Genomic DNA, 22,864 nt, shown 5'->3' with positions numbered 1-22,864 from the left:
TACTTGTGAAATTATGAAATAAAATAAATATATTGTCACTTTTAATAGTGTTACGAGCTTATGAGTGATCTGTACGTTGCACCCGGGCATATTCCGCTTAAAGCCGGGGTGTTACAGCTGTGTGCATACTCGATGTGATTAGTTAATACACTTACCTTAAGTGGTAAGTGTATGCCTTATATGATTTTGTATATATGAATGTTTGACGGTGCGTGAACGATCTTCGGATATTGCATGTACCTTCGGGTGATAGTTTGGGGATATGAACGATACGTATATAAAGTATGAATGATTGCTTGTTGGTACGCTAACAATCTTCGGAATTGCACGTACTGTCAAGTTATAATGTTATGTATAATGTACGAATGAATGGTACATATGTATGTTATGAAGGAATGTAAGAGATAGCCAGGTACAGAAGAAAGGGACTGAGCCCTAATAATACTCAAGGTAGAAAAAGGGACCGGGCCCTTTATAAATCTCGAGGCAGAAAGGGACTGAGCCCTAATAATACTTAAGGCAGAAAAGGGACCGGACCCTAATAATATCCGAGGCAGAAAAAGGGACCGGACCCTAATAATATCCGAGGCAGAAAAAGGGACCGGACCCTAATATCCGATGCAGGATAGAATAATGTAAAGTAGTATTTAGAATAAAGTATGAAGGTAAGTATGTATATTATGAACGAACTATGAAAGTATGAAGTACGTATGGAAGTACGTAGTTATGAATGTACTGAATGTTGTATGATTAACTAGAACTCACTCAGCGTAGCTGACTTTTAGTATGCACGCAGGTTAATCGACTGAGACAGTTGGCTTGAGGAAGACACATAGCAGGATCCGAAGAGGCTGGCATCTGGAAATTTGTCGTGATGTTTGAAATACTATGTTTTATGTTATGTTTTTGAAAGACAAGCTATGGATGTTTGTAATGAATGGTTGACTTTTATATTATTCCGCGAAAGTTTTTATTAACTCTGATATTTAGAACTGTGTTTATGAGTAAATCCAACGTTAAAGTGAGGCACCGGTAACGGGGCCTTACATAATGTACACTTGTATTATCTTGCATAATATGATACTGGAGGACTCGGGTAGAGCAATATGTCAAGGCGAGTACGACAATGCGCCGGATCCGATGACAACACTAAACAAATATGAGATTTGCTATTTTATTAAGAACACGAAAAAAGGAAACGAATTTCAATCTTCGAGCGGATTTGGTTGAACATATTTGGAGAAACAAACAAGAAAACGACGACGACTAAAAATAGTTGATTTTTTTATGTATATGTTTTTAATTTTAATTTAGTTTGTATTTGATAATTATTGTATTTAATAAATTTGTTGGTTTATTAAATTAAAAAAAAATTAAGGGGCTTCGAAGCCCCCGCACCATAGAGGGACATCTTTGAGGTGGGACTTTGAAGCCCCCAGTGCCCACGTGAGCTGACATGACATTGAGAAGGAGCTTCGAAGCCTCTCACCATAAAAAATGGTTTTATAACATCAAAAAACTGAAAATAAAGATAATTTGTTGTGCAAAGAATTATTTGACTTGTAACATACGTTCCCTGTCGTGTTAAACACTGTAATCAATGTATCGGGTGTTTCAAGACCCACCAAACAATGCATTAAATGGTCGGTATGTCATCTTGTCATTTGACGTGTTTTTCCCATACAATCTCCGCATAAATGGAAAAAGAAAGATATCTTACTTTTCACAAAATAATAACCTCAAAAAAAAAAAAATGTTAGCATTATTTATTTTAATGTATTTTCTAACGTTTGTATGAATTTAGTAATTAGAGTATTCCCGTAGCTTCTCAGTCTCTATCTTTATAATTACCTTAATAAATATTACAGTTTCTTTTCATATACAATTAAATAATATTTTTTTTACATATTTATCGTTATCTTTTCTATCATCTCCACTTAAAATAACTTTTAAATATATTAAAAGATAAATAAATAATAAACAATGTTCCTTCAAATTTACTCATCTTTTTAAATTTCCGGTCTCTCCCATTTACAACTCTCTAAAATAATTTAAAAAACTCTCACATAAATATAAATATAAAAGAGAGATTGTGAATGCTTTTAGTATACTTATACAATTTTTAAAAAAGCTTTGTTGGATCCACACCTTGTAGCCACTATCGTGGAGGGTTGAGCATGTCCAACACCACCCAATTTGTTATGATTATTTTTTAACTATATTTTATAAAATCAGCCCGGAATTTTAACCCATCCCACCCAATTTACTTTAGAAAACGTGATTTACATCACCCATGTTGCTAGTCGGTGTGTGACGTTTAATTAGGGGTATCAGTCGTGATGGGTTGACAGATTGATATTTGCAACTTGAATTTGATTCATATTATTATTCTTGTCAAAGATTTTAATCCTAATACGCACACACATAACTCGGATCGACCTGAATACGACTCGTTTAACCTATTTATCAAATATATTAAAATATATATTTTTTAAAATGGATATAATTTAGAGTCTGTAGAGCAAATGAGTAATATGATTTTTTTTATTTTTGGGAAAAAAAATTTTGAAAAAGAATTAAAAATTGCAAATGTATCTTAAAAAAGTTGAAGGAAAAAAAACAAAACAAAATTATAACTATAAAAGTTTTTCCTTAAAAACTTAAATGGGATAATGTGTCCACCCGGCATGTTTTCAAAACGAGTAAACTGTAATATGACCTGTTTTTTAAATCTGTCATGTTAGTCAACCTAAAAACTATTTTTTTTTAGTTGGAATCTGATCGTGTTTCGAACGTGTCAACAATTGTCACCCATATGCTCAATCATAGTGTGCATCATAAAATACACATACATATATATCATTTCAAATGCATATATACCCTTTAAAATAACAGCATTCACAATAACAGATTTTTATGGGGTGTTTATTTAATTGTTTGTTCACATCACCTATTTTTATCTATCGTGAATGTAACTGCTTGCATATTTCATCGATGTTTTTTCCACAAAAACAACAAAAAAAAAATGGCCTTTTGCAAGTTGTGGGGGCAAGGGATACTAATTAATAACGATTAGTAAAGCAGGGATGTTGGTATATTAGAAAAGATATAAATTAAAAAATAAAAATGAAAATGAAAAGAGTGAGTGAGTGAGTGAGTGAGTGAGTGAGTGAGAACAAGTGAGGTTGGTTGACCGTGTCGCATGGTTCAAGCCGCGCACAGAAAGTGGCTTACCAAATGCCACCCATTTTATTATATTGTGGGACCCCATTATTAGCTGTCGTCTTATATCAACCATCAATAAACACGCCAACTTTCCTTTATTATTTCCTTTTTTTCTTTTTTATGAATAACTCGACACTAATTTAGTATAATAAACAAAATCATAATTAAGCTTATTTCAAAAGTTAAGAAATTTCTTTACGACATTGTTATATAAGGTGTCATTTTAGTCTTTATAAAGAAAACAATTTGCCTGACGCGTTATCAATACTTACGTAAAAGTGTTAGTTATTCTTGGAAATTTAAAAAATAATCCTTAATATAGATATAATTTAACAAACTACTCAACTAATATACAATATAATTAAAAGTTTTTAAATACGCTAACTTTTTATTGTGTTTTTAAGATTTACAGTTGGTCTTATAGTCCGGTGGCATGAGAATGATGTTTAAAAATTTGGATCTTTGAGCTCTTAGATTCAAAACCAGACTTAAGATGGATTTTCACATAGTGATGAGTTTCGTCTTTGATGGTGTTCCTGCATTCGTCAGGTTTAAATCATTGAAATTAGTATGGATGACTGACATATAGTCTATTAAACACCCTAAGGTTATAGGTTTAAATCCTAAAAAGTACAATAAATAAGTGTATTAAATATTTGTGTATATTGCTAACTAAGTACATTGAACAAGAAAAGAAAGAGTAGATATGATGCACTTGCATAATGGCTTTATTTTTAAAACAATAAATAAATATAAATATATTTATGTGGCGTATAGTATTTTATTTGTAACTAATTATTTATATCAGTCTGGAGACATAAAATATTAAAAGCATGCATATCTAATATCTGTAATCTTCTTTTGTTATATTTCTATACACGTAAAAACAAATATATGTTTAATAATAATAATTGTGGTTGTTTTGTTTATATGATTAGGTGAAGAAGTGGGTCGGTAGCCACTAAGTTCACTTTATTCCCAAAATGTTGGGCCGACCAAAAACCGCACCGGTTTTATTGGCTGAACCACAATAGCAAGCTGTCCCTACTAATGATTGCCCAACCAGGACCAATGCCATCAAATTCTCACCCTTTCTTTTATTCCATATGTAACCGTATTCATAATAACCCCGTTTTGGACGTTTTAATTGACATATGGGATGTGGCATGAAGAAGAGACATGGAAGATGGATTTTATTATGCAATGCCCAAAGTGAAGATGATGAGAGGAGGGGGAGAGAGTACACGTTTTAGGGCGTCTTCTGAATTCGTTTTGGTTGAAGGGCAAAGCCTTGCCATGATACTTAGGTGGTCACGTTTTTTAGACATGTTGTTGTAAGTACCCTAACATTGTTAGTTTAACGATACACAGTTTAGTATCAAAAAACATAAAATTGGATGTATGTTAGTTTAACGATACACAGTTTAGTATCAAAAAACATAAAATTGGATGCACCAAGTGATGAGTTAGATAGACCGTTGTAATGACTAATAAGAGAAGAATATTTGCATAGCTAAATATCATTATAACAATCGGTTAGAGCCAGAAACACAAGAGTATTATATTAGGTTAACGTAGCACTGTAATGGGCAAACATATTTTATAATCAACTGTGTATCATCAAGTATTTATATATGTGTGTGTTTTGCATGATTAACGTCAAATTAAAATTAAAATTATATACTTGTTATATATCATTAGTCTCATTGTATGATGAGCTATCCCGTTTCTTTAAAACCTACATACTTTTTAAATATTTTAAAATTGCCACTTGTTGTGAACATGGTGCGCTAAATGAGCATGAATGGATTATTAATTGTATTAAAGGTTGGAGGTTTGAAATTAAAGGTGTAGACTAAATGCAACCTCTTTGAATATATATTTTTTTTGGATTAGCCCCCTCTTTTTCATCTCATATACCAATCAAGATTAGGAACAATTTCATATAATATATCAAATATTAAAATTTGAAAAATATCATATAGGAGTTTTTACATATTTTCCCTTGCTAAATACCCTTAATTACATATATCCCCAACCCCAAAAATCATATTACATATTTTCTCTTTTCATATAAAATTACCTATCTATCCCTATAATAAATTAAACATATAACAAAAAAAACCCCAATCACCCAACATAATCTTCTTCCATTACCCCAATCACCGTCTGTTAGACCAGAGCCGCAGCCGCCGCCGCCGACCAGCCATCACCTTTCATCATTTTTCGGCTACCTTCTACCAGCACTAATCATCATTTTCCGACGACCTTCAGAAACGACCTTCACCATTTCGCCACCATCTTACCACCGCCAACCAAATCTGAAACCCTCTTCACCAAATCTGGAATGACTCGTCGGAAAGACGATTACAAGGTGGTTTTTCCAGTATTTTGTTGCCGCCACATGCAATTTTTATCCGCAATCACCACTCGGATCCGGGAGGAGCTTGGCCGGAACGGGATTAATGGTAGTGGATCCGGGAGGAGCTTGGCCGGAACGGGATTAATGGTGATGAATCCGGGAGTGGGAGGCTGGATTTTTTTTGGGGATAACTGATTTTGTTGTATGATGTAATAGTTAAATATTGATTTTAGATTTTAGGGTAATTTAATAAAAGTAAGGGTAAATTAGTCAACTAATAAGTTTGTTTTATTAAAATGGATAAATATGTAATATATATGTGTTAGGAAGGGAAAATATGTAATTATTGTTTTGGTTTTGAGGAAATATGTAATTAAGGATGTTAGGGAGGGGAAATATGTAAATGCCCCAATCATATATATAGTTACCCAATCAAATATATAGTTACCCAATCAAAACTAAAAAAATATAATAATATCCAATTTTAACTCCTTTAAAAAGGCATATATAATATTGTTTGAGCATATATGATATTTTTAATATTTGTATGGATATATATAAAATTGTCTTATTAGATTAATATTTTGCTTTGTATAGTTATTCTTTAAAAGAACATCAAGATTAAAGCTGGAACAATATAACTAATGCAAATTCGGCTCAGTTTGATGAAGCATCTGATGACAATCTAAATGTTCATGATGCAATTAGATTTCGTCTATTCTTGTTCACCTTTCATGTGGTCAAGCCAAGGAGTGGCTCCCATCACTAGTAGTTTCCATCACTACATTAACTCAGCTAGTCGCTAAGATCCAGAGTACGTACCTCCCACATGTCAAGATTGTGCGCACGCGAGGCAAAATCACCGATTTTGTGTAGGATGAAAGAGAATATATTTATAAGACATGTAAAAAGTTTAAAAGCTCACTGAGAAGCCACCCACATCATGTAAAAACTTTGGTTCCAACTCTAAACTTTCTATATATAACGGTCTTAATCCATACACGCGTATAATTATTGATGCATTCTCAAGAGTATCACTTCCCTTACAGACACCGAGGACACTTATGTATACAAGCTACTCGAAGAGTTGTTCTTAAACAACCATTACTCCTGTTTCAAGGCATATATTACAAAGACAAGGAGTCCATCATGTGAACCAGTGCACAGGTCTATAAACGAAGTTGAAAAATACGAAACTTCGCTAGACTTTGGCAAACAAAGTCGATATGATGTGAGTGAATAGAGTATCCGGTGAATGCGAGTTCACCACCGCCCCCCCTCCACCCCACCACCACCACACTTTTTGAATGCCCACATATTTTTGAAGTGAATATTTTATAGGCACGTTTTTTTTTTTGCTTGATTTTGATTTCTTGTTCAACCGAACTAAATTATTATAAATAATAAATAGTATTGTTGAATCGATAATATTTATAAAAAAAATTATCAAGATATTTTTTTAAAAACATATGAAAAGATTTAACATTTAAATTAATACGTCCAAAACTGAATGAAATTAATACTAAAATTAAGTAAACGAATTTCATGTCAAGCGACCCACCAGTTATTCGGCTCGTTTACAAAGCTAGGATTAACTAAAAAAACACAAAGTATTATATTGACCATTTGAAAAAAAAAGTTAAAATAAGTAAAGAAGCAGTGTAACAAAAATCCCGATTAGGCTCCGATTAATCCTCAATTAATCGCTAGTCGTTACCTCGCCGATTTGTTGCTGATTTATCCCTATTTGTCCAAAATCGGTAAAAAATGAACTTTTATACATAATATTTGAAATATATATGTATATTTGACAATTAACATATAAATTCTCTTCCAATTAATCCCGACTAACCTCTATTAATCCCGATTAAGCGCTAGTTCCTACCTCTCCGCTCGACTAATGTCTAACGATTTTTACAACACTAGTAAAAACTAATTAGATAGATTAAAGACAAATATAAATGGAAAACATTTATTTTAAATTTTTAATCCACACTATTTTATAAAAAAAAATAAAAGTGAAGAGGTTGAACTTAATCATGCATGATGTATACACTTCCCCAACCAAACCAAGTCAACACGAGGCGTTTTTCCAATCCACTTAACATGCATCCAACTTTTTCCCCTTGTACTCTAACACCATAAATACCCCCTAACACACAACACACATTCCATATCATCCATCGTACTTTCCAATTAACACCATGCATACCATTTCCATCTCCTCCTTAATATTCTTTGCATCCTCAATCCTCCTCATCTCCACCATAATCCACCCGTGCTCCGCCACAATCCCACGACAACTAGCCGTCCTACAACCACCGGTTACGGTCCTCAAATACCACAAAGGATCACTCCTCAATGGTAGAATCACCGTTAACCTTCTTTGGTACGGTCATTTTACACCAATCCAAAAATCAATAATAACTGACTTTATCACGTCGTTGAACACACAGTCCCCTCCGCGGCCCTCGGCCGCGTCCTGGTGGCAGACCACCAGGAACTACAAAGGCGGGCCGCGGAGTATTCAACTAGGGAAACAAATACTTGATGAAAAGTACTCCCTCGGAAAATCACTAAAAGATTCCAATCTTATTTCATTAGCCTCCAAAAATAAAGGGGCTAATGTAATAAGCCTAGTGCTGACATCAGCTGACGTCACTGTACAAGGTTTTTGCATGAACCGGTGTGGGACCCACGGGTCCACACGCGTTAACAAGGGACACAACTTTGCCTACGCGTGGGTTGGTAACTCGGCCACTCAGTGTCCGGATCAATGCGCGTGGCCGTTTGCGCAACCAACGTACGGACCAAAAGATCCGCCGTTGGTTGCGCCGAACGGTGACGTGGGCATTGATGGTATGGTGATTAATATTGCGACGGTGTTGGCTGGGACGGTGACGAACCCGTTCAAGGGCGGGTATTTTCAGGTTTCGGTTACCGCTCCGTTAGAAGCGGTAACTGCTTGTACTGGGATATTCGGGTCGGGTTCGTACCCGGGATACCCGGGAAAGGTTTTGGTGGATACGAAGACTAAGGCTAGCTATAATGCGCAAGGTGTGAACGGGCGTAAGTATTTGTTGCCGGCTATGTGGGACCCCAACACGTCGACGTGCAAGACACTCATGTGAAGATGACTTGGAGGATGACTTGTCAATTATAGTTATTCAATTGTTTAAAATTATTATGTTTAGTTTAATATTTTACTGAGTACAGTAAGCATTTAGTATGTTTGTTTTGAGATAATATCATAATAGAGAAGAACGGCTATTAATATTTTTTTATATTTATAATATAATAAAATATAAAGTATCTATTTTATATAATTCTATTTATCACATGTGGTGTTTTTAGTCAAAAGTCCTTTGAAGTATTCACGTACCTTTTTCTTCTTTTAATAAAATTTACATTTATGTTTTGACAATATAAATTATTTTCTATGCTTTTTTAACGACTAAATGCTATACTTTACATAAATTAAACCATTTTTATGTATAAAAAAATAATCTATTAAAGCCGCTCTAATCCCAGTTATAGTATGTTAAAACTTAAAACCAAAAAGAATTGAGTCTTTTTTACCGTTATTTTTGAAAGTAACACTATTTTTCACAAAATTCCCAAAAATATTTATTTGTTTACAGAAGTTTTACTATATTTGGATCTGGATAATGATAATGGATATATAGACTTTAATATCGGATTAAATGAGAATGGACATACAATGGAATGCCATTGACATTAGCTGTCGGATAGCAATGTGGAAAAAAACTTAGTTAGTTTTATGTCTAGGTCAAGATTTTTCCTTTATTCGGATCCGGTTAAATCGTCTCTATTTATGATCATTGCTGTCATCACCACTAGGTGATCAGGAAGGTTTTCTCAACTAATGAAATGCCTTTTTCTAAAGGAGATTTTTAAAGGCATGGTTATGATTTGTTATTGACGAATATGAAAAGCAAGGAATGAACATATTTTTAATAACAAGAGATGCAATGTTGTGGATATTGTAGCGGATATAAAGGCGTATGGTTTTCTGTGGTATAAGAATAGCTGAATAGGCACAAGGCTTCGGTTAGCGATTGAAATTCTTGGTTTAATTTGTATCTGATGTAATGTGAACTGCGGACCCCTCTCTCCTCGGAGAGTGGGTGGTTTTCGTGTGTGGTTTAATGAAGTTCAACTTTCAAAAAAAAGGAAGGGTATCTCAAATGGTTAATTGTTTCTTATTATATCATGAACCATTATCCATTTTCATATTGTAACCCATGACCTGTTTTCCATGTCAGTAAGGTTTGGTAGAATTTTAAAAAATAAATTATTGTGTGATATCCAAGACCTCATGTTTCAAACTACAAAATAAATTATTGAATTAACATATATTAATATGCATTCTCTTTAAATATAAACCAAAAGTATATTTAATTGTTGATCTTTCATAATTCACAATATACAAATTGTATAGTATTCAAATGATTTATTTTTTTCCGTCTTATTCTTATTGACTAAAATCAAATAATTATTATGTTTTAATAAACTTAATTATGCAAAATTATCCGTTCTTATAAATATGATTTACAGTTCATTAAAATATTTAATATACACATATATATTAAGTTTTTATTTTTTAGTTTATTGTAATGAAAAAGAAAACCTTTGTTAAATGTTACGCCTACTGATTAAAAACCTGATTATTTTTTATATCGGGTCAAGTTTTCCACTGGTAACTGGTAAGAGTGTAGCCCATGAGTCTCACGGTTCCGGTTCATTGTTAAGTCTAGAAGTTGGGAAGCAAAAACAATTCTAAATAAACATAAGTTGGTAGTCGGACTCGGACTCATGTAGAACTAGAAGTCCAGTTCAAAACTTCAAAGGTAAAACAGATTAATGGGCTCTAACTTTTAGAAATAATAATTGGAGACTTTGGGCTAAACAGAACATGGGGAAAAGTAGTTGGCCCTTTCTAGTATGATTCGAATCAAAGACAACGCAGATTTGGCCCATTTACTCGAGTTTCGACTTTCGAGTTTGGTTAATAAGTTTCACATTTGGCTGTTCAATAATAAAAAATAGTGATTTATCCGCGCGTTGCGCGGTAAAAACGGTCGGTAAAACTCGGGTGTCGCAACGGCGAGTAAACACGAATTCGATCAGTATTAACTACGTTCGTTACGGTATTGGAACTTAAACAAATTGAAAACAAAATAATATATAAAAATTGAGGTAGGCCAATGGGTGGCGCGGTTGGTCCCGTACGACCACAGCGAGTCAACGCGAATCTAGTTGGTAATAGCTACATTCGTTAATGTATTGGAACTAAAAAAATGAAAACAAAAAATAAATATAGAGGTGAGCAACTGGGGTGACGTCAGTCGGGCCTAGACGCTGAGGTATTGACTCATCGAAACTCGTATAACATAGGATAAATATTTGTTAACATACTTGAAACAATGTTTATTCGATCGGTAAACCCCGTCGCTGGTGAAACTCGAGCGTTGCAGTGGCGAGTCGACTCATATTCAGGAGTTTGTGGTGATGAGTCGGTAAAATCGGGGTGCTAATATAAATCCGAGTTTCTCAGCGGTGGGTCAACGCAAATTTTGTCGATTTCTTATACATTTGTTACGACAATGGAACTAAAATAAAGTTTGGTAAAACCTGGGCGTGGTTAAAACCCGAGTGCTGTCGGTACTGGATGTTGTACGATGAGCCGGTAAAACCCGAGCATTGTCAGGCCCGGACATTGTGACCGTGAGACGACACGAATTCGGTAAAGCAAAAAACGAAATGTTTGTTACGCATGTAGAAAAAAAGCTAAAAAAATCGGTTGGTAAAACTTAGACGTTTTAGGAGTTGGGTATATAATAACCTTAGTTTATAAATACTTTGAATTTGAGATAATAAGAACATGTTTTTAAACAGGCCAGCTGATGGCCCAATAAATTAATAATGACACAAATAGAAATAAAAAATTTGAAAAAATCATTTATCTTGACCCCTTGTAGGATTCAAACCTGGGTAAATCAAGGAAACACCAACTTTTTACAACTCCAAAGCCAATGAACCAGAACTAATTTATATGATTAAGTTGCACAAGTATATTATATATATGATATTTCTGGAGTGTGGCCCAATAAGGGGCTGCCACTTTGCCCAATAAAAATCCTGCGGCGCCAACAATTGATTTTACTTCTATTAGATAATAATAATAATAATAATAATAATAATAAAAGTAAATAAGTTTCCCATTGGAATTTTTTTTTGGTTGAAAAAGCAGGCATGCGTAGAGTTAAACAAAACGGCTTTTCACCAAAACCGGTATGTCTTATCTAGCGCCGTTAAGATGAGCAATGAACAAGGTATGTAAACAGATTGAACCGGATAATGTTCTGTCTATGTTTTGTTCATTGAGTTTTTATCGGACAAACAAATAGTTCATGAACATATAACCAAACATAATTTTGCGTGTTTATAACTTTATTAATTCGTTAATGAAATGAATTTGTTCATGTTCACTTGTGTTTATTTGTTAACTTTTTATACAAACACAAATGAACTTAAGCGAACATGACGAACATAAACAAACATAAATGATCATAAACGAACGTAAACGTGGTAGTGCTCGTGTAAAACGAGAGCGGTGGGTGAGCATATACAGAGAACGAGAGGAAACAAGAGCTCTTTAAGTTCCGACTTCGCTGGGACATGCTACTTCCTAGTCGCCACCTTGATGGTTTGCTCTGGGAATTGTGCGTTTAATACCCATTTTTCTTCACTTGGCTTTTATTGATTTGCCTCAAACCTCCACAAGTTTATACAGTTGCAACTAGGGGTGAGCAAGAAATGGTTCAGAACCGTAAGAACCGAGGAAACGGAACCGAACCGGTGCCTCAGAACCACTAACGTGTGTTACCTTACGGTTCTCAGTTATCAGTATTTGCATTAAAGGTTCCCGGTTCGGTTCCGGGTAAAACCGAGGTTCTTGACGTGGAACTGAAGAACCGTTAAAAACATTTTAAATAAATTTACCAATTCTCATTTTTTACATGGTAACTTATTAGCCGACATTAATTCAATCATTATTTAATTTTAATCTTTTTTCTTTACATTCAATACCTAGCAACCAAGATCAATTTTGATTCAGGCTTTTAAGGTAATATAATGTAAAATGAAATAATCTTCCTTTAATAGAAGATATAATGGATGTTCATATTGTAATCCAAATAATTTTTATCATGAAAGAAGACATAAAATTATATAAACTCGTTTTAAAAATTGCAAAGTTGCATGATGGTGGTGTGCTGCGTCTTATAAAATATAAGAGGTTGGATGATTTGCTTTTGCACAAGATCATGTTTTAAATTTATAAAAGTGATTTCTACAAAGACTAAACACACACAAAATAGGCAAGTGTACATATCGTATATGTAGAATAGCATTGGCAAGAACCAGGTATCGATCTGTGGACACAAATATTTCTAATGATAAATCGTTGTTTTACTTTAATCGGAGGTTTTAATCATTTTGGGGTTAATTTTTGAACTTGTTATAAAATATAAATATTTATATATATAATATATAGGTGACCAAGACGAGAGATTCTAAACGAGTTGTTCAATTATGCGAAGGTTACCATCTAAGATCAAGAATCCACTCCATTTTAGCAATGATAATTAATATTAAAACATGTGATAAACTTGCCATAGCAATATATGATAGATAGTTCCTTAAACCTTAAGTGAGCATCTTTGGCACTAAGGAGATAATATGCGCATTTTAAAGTCCACCATTTCCTATGTCATGCCATCTCAATGATGTCAATTTAAGTTGGCAAGTAGTTTCGTAAAGTAGAAAGATTAGGATTGACTTCGATTTCTCAAATACCAATTCTAACAACTTCGGGTGGTTGGAGTTTAGTCACACAACCTCCCCTTGGTTGATTTATGTATGTTATAATTACACATTCCATTAACATATGATTTCTTTAACTAGCATGATATCCTAGGCAAAGCCATTTTCAGATTACCAAGACTTAGAGAAATACATCATAACTTATATCTCATCATTTCTAAGTACAATATAAAGATCCATGTTTCGATAATGTATCAAAGTAATTCTATCTTTCAAGAACATGAATCGATCATGAACGATTGCCAATAGAATTGACAACCACCAACATTGAATTAGTGATTTAATATGGTGAAACATTTCTCATCAAAAGATAATTGTAATATAACCATGTACTTTACTAGAATACGCCACATGTTTTATATAATTATCAAGTAAAACAAAGCTTCTTCATAGATTTTAGATGGTAAAAGGAGTTTAGCTCATAATAAGCATGATGATAAACATTAAGATTGATGATAACAAATACATGATTAAACTTGGAATGATCTAACCAAATGTAGACGAATCTTCCTTCTTAATGATGGTGATGATGGATGATGATGATGGTTGATGGTGATGACCTCCAAGCCTTCAAACTCTTCACTAAATCTTCTATGTGAGTGTTAGTGTGTGTTTTTATAAGAGAAAACCGGATATAATTCTTTTCAAGGCACACTCTTCAAATGGCACAAGAGCCACTATTTATAGGCTGTCTGGAGAGAAAAGCACGGCTCCGTGCTTAGGTAGGCACGCCCTCGTGTCTACGTGTCCCATTTGCATGTTGTCATATCGTACATGATGACTCACCACGGCTTCGTGCTTCCTGAGGCACGGCCTCGTGCTTCCTAAGGCACGGCCCCGTGTTTTTTAGTGACATGTGCTAATTCTTTTTGTCGTTTATGAAAGGTGAGCACGGCCCATGCTTAGGTAGGCACGCCCCCGTGTTTTATTATGACATGTGCCAAATTCATTTTGTCTTTTTCTAGAAGGTGACCACGGCCCCGTGTCCATTGAAGCACGGCCCCGTGTCTAGTTGTCCGCTATTTTGTCTTTTCTTGTAGATTTTTGTCTCTTCTGATAGGTAAGCACGGCCCTGTGCTTTTAGAAGCACGGCCCCGTGCTTCCAGAAGCACAACCTCGTGCTTTCAGAAGCATAGCCCCGTGCTTTCAGAAGCACAACCCCATGTTTTGCTGTTTTCTTGGGTTTTCTTTGGGTTTTCTTCGGTTTTTTGTTCGTTTCTTCGTTTGAGGCTTGGATTCACCTGAAAATACATTTTAACATGATAAGTAGTTATTTTAACAATATTATACGATAGAAGTTGCAGTTTTTAGAGATTATTTGATGTTAAAAAGATGTATATTTTTATAAACATCATTGCACAACTCATTTGATAAATAAAAAGACCGGACCAGTTCTGGCACATAACCGATTAGCGAGAACCAACTTTACCGGTTCTGGAACCGAAACGGTTTACTAGAATAGGTTCCAGTTCCAGTTTTAAATTTAAGTCATTTTTGGTTCCGGTTCGGTTCTCGTGGTTCTGAACCTTTGTACAACCCTAGTTGCAACATGTTCCTTTGACGAGCACAATGTGGCGACATGCCTATCAGAGTCGGAATTTCATTTCTCTTTCAACCAAAGCATGAACAACATGGGCGTCCTAATATCATATGATACATTCAGTGTGCCAGTGTTCCCTTACCGTTAATATCATCTAATATATCGTGGTTCTACGCCCTATATCTTCAAAGGTAACTGATAAGCATGCCTTTCACAACGTTGAATCCATTTCACCTGAAAAGTTTACTTGCAACATTGGGTCTTCTTCCAGTCGTCTTTAAAATTTCTTCATCCAATTGCATGAAACAATTTTCGTACAACACTTCTACGCTACTTCCTTTGTCTACCTGAATTCGTTATACTCTGTACCAACCAAATTAGCATTAGTTTTTTCAATTGTGAATTTCTTTAACTTAGGCTCTCTTCCTAGACAGTCTAATAACTTCATTATCCGTACTTCTTATCATATTGATTTCCACTCGGACATCTTCATTGTCCTCCAGATCATCTTTGGCGCAAATCCGGATTCTACGGTGTGGCTTCTATATTTTTTTTACCAAATGCATTTACTTCTCGTAATTAACTTTAACTCAATTTCTCTTTTCAAATTGAAACAATTCCCGTTAGGGAAATCACAATACAAAGCATCAGGGGGAGCTTTAGCCCTAATGGTATATTTGTTTTTGAAACTATGTTGTTAGCTATTTTAGTTGCAAGAGTTATCGCCTCTCCTAATGCCACCAGACTAAAAGTCGAGCAAATAGTGTGAACACATTTCTTTTGGCTTTAAGTGTCGTTTTTGGTTGTTACACTAATGGCATACAAAAGTTTTTGTTCATCTTTCCCTTTAGTTGGGAAACAACATTTTCTTAAAGTTCCATTCTCTGGCCTAGTTGGATGCGTCATTTCCTCGAATAAATGCCCTAACTGTGTATTAACACATTGAAAGACATTGGCATGTCTTCACTTAACTTCTCACATAAGTACGCATTGTATACCATATTAATATATCCGCTTATCTTCACTTAACTTGTGAAGGAATATATACGGTCACCTGGGTCTGTTATTTGCTTTGTACTCCCAACTCTCAACTCTGAAAGGATCTCCAGCTTTAGAGGAAATATCAGGACCATATCCTGGCAGTGAACTTTGACAGTACGAAGGAACTAGGAGGACAAAGAGGTTTTGTCAGGTCATCGACTCGTCGTTAGACTTCCCTCCAAGGATGACTATCACCACTGACGGGGTCACCTAGGCTAGTGTGAATGTAAAGTTGTTGTTGGAATTCGTTCAATGTCTTTTTCATATTGGAGTGAATCCTTTTATATGAGAAGGGGGTAAGTGAATACAATACTGATCATGGCGGGACAAATCCGTTACTATTAGATGCATAATTACATATGCATATACTATCAAACTAAATGATTCATCGTTTGATGAGTGTCGCTACTTAAAAATTTTCCCAGATAGTATGATCTAGGGCATTTAATGCACAACATGACCCTTCTGTGAGGATTCCACGTGTTATGACATTTCTCCATTCATGCTTGTCTTCTGTTTAACTGTTTAAGTATCCCGGTCTAGGTCTCATGGGTCATGTGCCCCTTACTAATCTTTGCTTGACGAACCGTATGTGAGTCCGACCTTTATTGTTGAGATGAGTTCCTTAGGCATAATATGATGTTGGATATTATCTCTGAATATTTGTTGAGTGAACCGATATGGGCTATTTCGGTCGTTCCTTTTCCTTTATACTTTTTGGGATCCTGGGAATGGCTGAATCTAGTTTTTTTTTCAACGGAGAGAGAAACCTATGATTAGCTTTTTAGGAAATTTCCAAATGAACAATACGACTTTCCGCATAATTATTTATGTATCTATGAGGAATTTATTCGAGATGTGAGTAAAACTCAAATTGAAAAATAATATGATCCTTGGATTCCTTTTATTAGAACTATTTTTCTATTTATTTTTGGGGGCTTACTTCATGAATAATATGCACTATTGAGCATATTTTGTGTTGTCTAGTATATAACACTCATGACCTCATTAGTTATTATTAGTTGTAAAAACTAACCTATAATAGTACCACTGTCTACGGTAGAACCATGCATATATGAGTAAATGTTTTAAGTATTATCATACTTGCTTATATATATAGCTATGGATAAGCAAACCATATTGGTACCAAAATGGGTACTATCGGTATCGATTCGATACCAACTATTTAAGGTTTCAGGACTGGTATGATTCAGTTTGGTACCGGTATTTACTGATTTTTTTTCTACGGTGCCGGTACCGAATCAAGCATTATCAGTATTGGTACTAAGTTTATGAGAAATTTAGGATCTATATATATAAGTGATTAATAACCATTTTTTTATTCTTTAGCATGTAATACTTAACTTAATTGACATAAAGCTTACACATTGTGTGATGTATTTCTAGGATATATCTAGGGATATATATTCTAAGTTATAAGACGTCTTGACCACGAATAGGTGTGGCTAGCTGTAGCACAGGAAAAATAAGTTCAAACAACCAACATGTGCAATGTCACAATCATAAAAGTGCATGTACCAAAAAAATACAACACATAACCAAAGTACATGAAATTAAAAAAATGGAAATTTTTGTTGCCCTTAGTATCTATGTGTGAGCTACGCTCATGATCAAACCCAAGAGATTATTTTTTTACTTTGATTTTGGTCCATGGCTACAATATTAATTTATGAATTTATTTAATCCATGAGATATATATTCATGTCCTTTAACTGCAAATATGTGATACGTCACTAACTTTTTCCTCTTTCACTCTGTCTCACTCTAAGAAAGGATTAAACACCCCTTAACCCCTCTCAATTTGATTTTAAAAAAATTCTTAAATTATTGCGTGTGTGTGAAGAAATGATTTTAAAGATCCTTAACACGTCAACACATCTTATCTTAACGCTACTTAACTCATGAATGGTCAAGGGAGTGATGTTTCACTAGTTAACCCTTGTCAAATCAGCCTTAAGACCAGAACATTAAGGCATCCACAATCCACATGCCTTACTTTTTAAGGTTTGTGTCTTCAACCGCTTAGGCTGTGGGTAATGGCTCGCGAAGGAAGGGGCGCGGTCCATGTGGCAGGTGAGGTGGCTCGCGCACACCACTACACCACCCAAGTGAACAGGGGCGCGGTTGGCCCCCGTGGTCCGGACCATGGGGCTTGGTCAAACTTTTGAGCAAGGGTTGAGCAAGGGGCTTGGTCAAACAATTGGGGGTGGGCAATTAAGCCCCACTACACCTTTTGGGGCTTGGTTGAGAGGCTTTATCCAGTACCATGTCATCGCCTACGTGTCGGGTTTTGATTGGATCACTTGGGGCTCAACCAAGCCCCATTACCCTTAGCCTTAGCTAAATATAGACCAAATCAAACCATTCTAGCACAAATAACATGCAACTGAAAAATTATACGGGCATCGTTTTTGTACAAGTTGGAAGATAAATACTAGAGTTTGTGATTGGAAAAAAATTGTTTGTTGTTAAAATTATGATTCTGTTTTAAATGCTAAAGTTATTCATATTTCATTTTTTTGCATTAAATTAGTTTATGAGATATTGATATCAATTAATTGTGAGATTTGCTTTGGGTCATAAAAACACTATTCATCATTATCCCATCTTCATAAGGTATTATTTACAACGAGTAATTCTTTTAACGTGTTATCTTTAACAGGGGTACATGTTCTCAATATCTTCTGTCTTCTACTTTATTTTTTATGCCCTGCTGGGGCTGAACGGTTAATAGGGCCATTTAAATCAACGAGAAGGCGACTCAAATCGTACTAAACGAAGCCGGAAACATGATCCTCGCCACATGTAGGATTATTCTTTGAACGGCTCCGCTAGCAAGATACATCCCATTTCTTTCTGATTTCTATTTCAAGCAATCCTTTCCCTTTCCAAACCTTTGGTACCAAACAGAATGATTTAAAACTCATGTTGTGTTTTGTAGTAGTCGGATTTATCCATTATGTTTAATGTACTTCGAAAACCTTTGTAACAGTCCGTGGTTATCAAATTACACCCATGCAACGCATCCTTTGGGCAACAAAACTAGTTAAGTTTATTTATAAAACTTTATTTTAGATGTTTTTTACCGAGCTTAAATGCTATATAATAGAACTTTATTCTTAATACTATCACATAACAATTATGACACTAAGTCAAATAGGAAATCCTATAAGCATGGGTTTGAAGTTTTGTAACCACCAAATGAACATAAATGGTATGAACCTTAAAGTCAAACTTTGACATTTGTTGACAAAAAGTCAAAAATTCTACATTAATTAAATTGGCACACACATAAGGACACCCAACCCCACACTCACATTAATCTCTGCTAGCTATCAGCAATAAAAGATAATTCCTTTTTCACCAACCAAGTTTTCCAAACACAACACAACCATGAAATAAAAACAGTACACCATGCATTAAAACTTGTACATACCTTTGGACTTAAAGATTTTGGCATTGGAAGAAAGGCAACCACAATAAAATCACCACCTACTCTCTCTGATGAACAATATTTTTGGGCATTCATTCACTAAAATACAGAAAACAACAAGTGAACTTGTATCTTGACAAGTTACATATACATATACATATACAAAGCTTTTATTACTTTTGTGGCTTCTTTCACACTTTGTAACCCCCTGTGTTTCTTGTTTGTTTTCTGCTCATTTTTTCATTTCCATCTCTGGATTTCTTGCACATCTTTTTATCTTTCTCTGATTCTTGCAAGAAGCCCACATGGTTTCTGATAGATTGCTAGCTGTTTGATCCATTATATTATTATTATATATATAATATACCCTTCTCAACACAAGGAATAACACACATTCTGCTTGCAAGGTAATAACTAATAACACATCTTTCAGTTTTTAAGGCTCTTGGTTCTTGATTATGATAAAAATCTGATTTTTTTTTGGTTGGTTTTAATGGAAATGAGTTTAATGTTTGAATATCTGAACTGGGTATGAATCTTTTTGGTTTCTTGATGAATCTTGATTCAAGAACATATGTAATTAGTTTGTTTGGTTTTGAATTTGGGGTTTATCTGGATTTGAGTTTTGTGGCTTTGGTTGAAAGAAATGAGATTTCAGATGGGTGAGGATAAAACTGTCATTTCAACTTCACTTGGCTTGATTCAAGATTTTTGGAATGTTATTACATTTTAATAATGAAACCTCACCTTTTGTCTCTCATTAGACAAAAAAAATTGATTCTTTATTAATCATTCAAGATCTCAACTTGAATATCTTCCTTTCCCACTTAAAGATATGATTTTTTTATTTTTTTTATTTCCTAATTCATGGTGTAAAAATCCCTTTTTTGTTCATCCAAATCTTTAATTGGTTAATTTAATATAAAAAATTCAAGATTTTATATGAGCCTCACATGTATAGTTTTGATTAATAATATTTAATCAAGCTCCCAACCACTCTTGGATTCAAGATGTTGAAAACACTGGTCAAGATTTGACCTTTTTTGACTTGTTAACAAATAATCATTTAGGGTTTACTAAATTTAAACATAAGCCATGCCAAATTTGAACTTCTAAAATGGTATCAAAGTGGAAAAGAATCCAAACAAAAAGCTAAAATCTTGAATGGGAAACATTTAAAGAACTGATTTTTATTATTTTATTTGATGAATTCAGAAATTAATAAATGGAAGGAGGGTTGAATTTGAGAAACTGGGCAGATCTGTTGCCTGATGCACTTGGATTAATATTTAACAACTTATCACTCCAAGAAACACTCACAATTGTCCCAAGAGTTTGCAAATCATGGAACCAAGCCGTATCGGGCCCGTACTGTTGGCAACATATCAACATTCTTGACTGGAGTTCTCGGTCGAACCCGGATCACATTGACCATATGCTCCGGTTACTTGTTACCCGAAGCAGTGGGGCCGTCCGGGAGGTCACCGTTTCAGGCATCTTGAATGATCAAACTTTCTCATTTCTTGCAGATAAGTAAGTTACATGAACTCGCTTTTTTTAGTTTTTAAAGTTTAGAATTGATGGGTTGTTTGGATGTGTGAGTTTCAAGTAATCATCTTTTACACTTTTAGTGTTTGGGTAATCTAACTATGCTTGTAAATTGTAAGATAAGTTAAGTCAAAGGTGATTATTACTACTTTAATAAGCACAATCATGTTTTATTTTTGTGAGTCACATTTTATGTTATATGGTGACTAGAATGTATACTGTACAAGTCATGAAAATAGAGTCAGGGGTTTCACTTAGGGGTGTTAAACGGGTCTCGTGGGTTGGCGGATCCAACCCAACACAATCCTAAAAATCGTGTTAGACATGTGAACTTGAACACGACATGAATTTTCGCAGGTTGACCCGAACACAAACCATTTGACCTGAAATTTTTTATTTTTAAATTGTTTTCACATACTAATACTTTAAATTTACATTTTTACAACAAAAAATACAAATTTACATAAAATAATTACATTTTAGTTATAAGTTTTATGTCAATTTCCTCTTTTGTTTAATTTTGAATTTTGGTAGAAGATACACAATCAATTTAATTTATTACATTGGATGCCTTTAAAATAAATAAATAAATAAATAAATGAGTTCAACCTGAGACTGAACCTGTTTATACCAAAGTTCCGTGTTAGGTTCTTGTCGTGTCAGGAATTTACACCCCTTACTACTCACCAGTATTTTTTTTTTCTAATCATGTTTTTTCGCAGTTGATTATTAGATTTTGCTTTGTCTCAATACTGATTTTAATCTTTTGTTTAATTTTCGCGGCTACCTTGTTTGCTATTTTAGTGCGCGATCGCTAAAAACATTGCAGATTCCAAGATGTAACATAACTGATTCAATAGTCAAACAACTATCAAGCAAGCTTTCAACAGTCACATTCATGGACTTAAGCTACTGCTGCAAGATAAGTGCCCGTTCACTATCGGCAATAGGAGAATCTTGCAAGGCACTTGTAGGATTCCGCCGTAACATGCACCCTATAGACTTAAAAGAGCGTTGGCCACAAGTGGAGGAGGCGGTGGCCATCGCCACCACCATGTCCAAGTTGAAGCTCCTTGAGTTGGCATATAATTGTATAGACACCGAATGCGTGATTGAGATCATAAACAGGTGCAAAGAGCTTGAGTTTTTGGATGTTAGAGGGTGTTGGGATGTGAAGTTGGATCAAGATTGGCTTGAAAAGCGGGCCCTTAGGATCAAGGTGTTGGGCCCACATGTCGTGGATCAGTTCGAGGGTTCGGATTATTCGGATTTAGACTCGTTTGATTATGAAAGTTTGGATGATGATGATGATGATGGTTTATGGGATGATGATGACGAGGATGATGACGTGAACGACAAAGATCGGGTTGGAGGGAGGTTGGAACTTAGGTTTTATGAAGGGTTTGGTGAGAATTATGGGAATGGTTGGGTTTGAATATTGTAGTATCCTAAAGTTCCTTAAATAATCTTCCAAACTTATATTTACTTTTTTGGAAACTACTTGTTTCTAAAGACTTGGAAAGCTTCAAACTTGTGTAATATGTGTGATATATATTATGGTTGTTTGAAGGGTTTGTTTGTGTAATCTTGTTTTGTAAGTGTGCAAATCTTGCTTTTTTCTTTTCTTTTCCTTTTGTTTTTTTAATCAAAGGCCATATTACAATGTAGTTTGAGAAGTGAAGTCCTTTGTTATTGTGTTGCATACTTGCATTGTGTTTTTGAGTTTGTATATTATTGGTCAACTGCATTGGAAGATTTACATTGTGTAAAGTTGGCATTTTTGTGT

At 34.6% G+C, this 22,864-nt stretch overlaps 1 protein-coding gene and 1 pseudogene across 2 annotated transcripts; both read left to right on the top strand.

Annotated features, from left to right (window-relative positions):
• The first annotated feature begins 7,736 nt into the window (after positions 1–7,736).
• On the top strand, positions 7,737–8,869 carry LOC143634917 (protein EXORDIUM-like 2 pseudogene; annotated as a pseudogene).
• A 10,728-nt stretch (positions 8,870–19,597) lies between these two features.
• LOC143634916 (F-box protein FBW2-like) lies at positions 19,598–22,535 on the top strand. 2 transcript variants are annotated; one of them, XM_077102874.1, is made up of 3 exons: positions 19,598–19,937; positions 20,746–21,063; positions 21,883–22,535. In XM_077102874.1, exons 2-3 carry the CDS (start codon positions 20,756–20,758, stop codon positions 22,511–22,513), a joined length of 939 nt encoding a protein of 312 aa, XP_076958989.1. In that variant the 5' UTR covers positions 19,598–19,937; positions 20,746–20,755; the 3' UTR covers positions 22,514–22,535. The 2 variants fall into 2 exon arrangements, with proteins under 2 accessions (XP_076958989.1, XP_076958990.1); XM_077102875.1 differs by lacking the exon at positions 19,598–19,937 and having other exon boundaries at positions 20,397–21,063.
• Positions 22,536–22,864: the final 329 nt, after the last annotated feature.

Source organism: Bidens hawaiensis, unplaced genomic scaffold (assembly GCF_021521415.1).
Source record: "Bidens hawaiensis isolate Kalapana, Puna unplaced genomic scaffold, B.hawaiensis_p1.1 tig00007270_1, whole genome shotgun sequence".
Lineage (NCBI taxonomy): Eukaryota > Viridiplantae > Streptophyta > Magnoliopsida > Asterales > Asteraceae > Bidens > Bidens hawaiensis.
The sequence above is the reverse complement of the archived record's forward strand: the minus strand, read 5'-3'. Positions and strand labels throughout refer to the sequence as shown.

Bases quoted from the DNA above. Each gene is read 5' to 3' on its own strand.
- LOC143634916 (XM_077102874.1), top strand. From the start codon at position 20,756: ATGGAAGGAGGGTTGAATTTGAGAAACTGGGCAGATCTGTTGCCTGAT. The intron at 21,064-21,882 runs GTAAGTTACATG...TTGCTATTTTAG, and splicing joins TTCTCATTTCTTGCAGATAA to TGCGCGATCGCTAAAAACAT.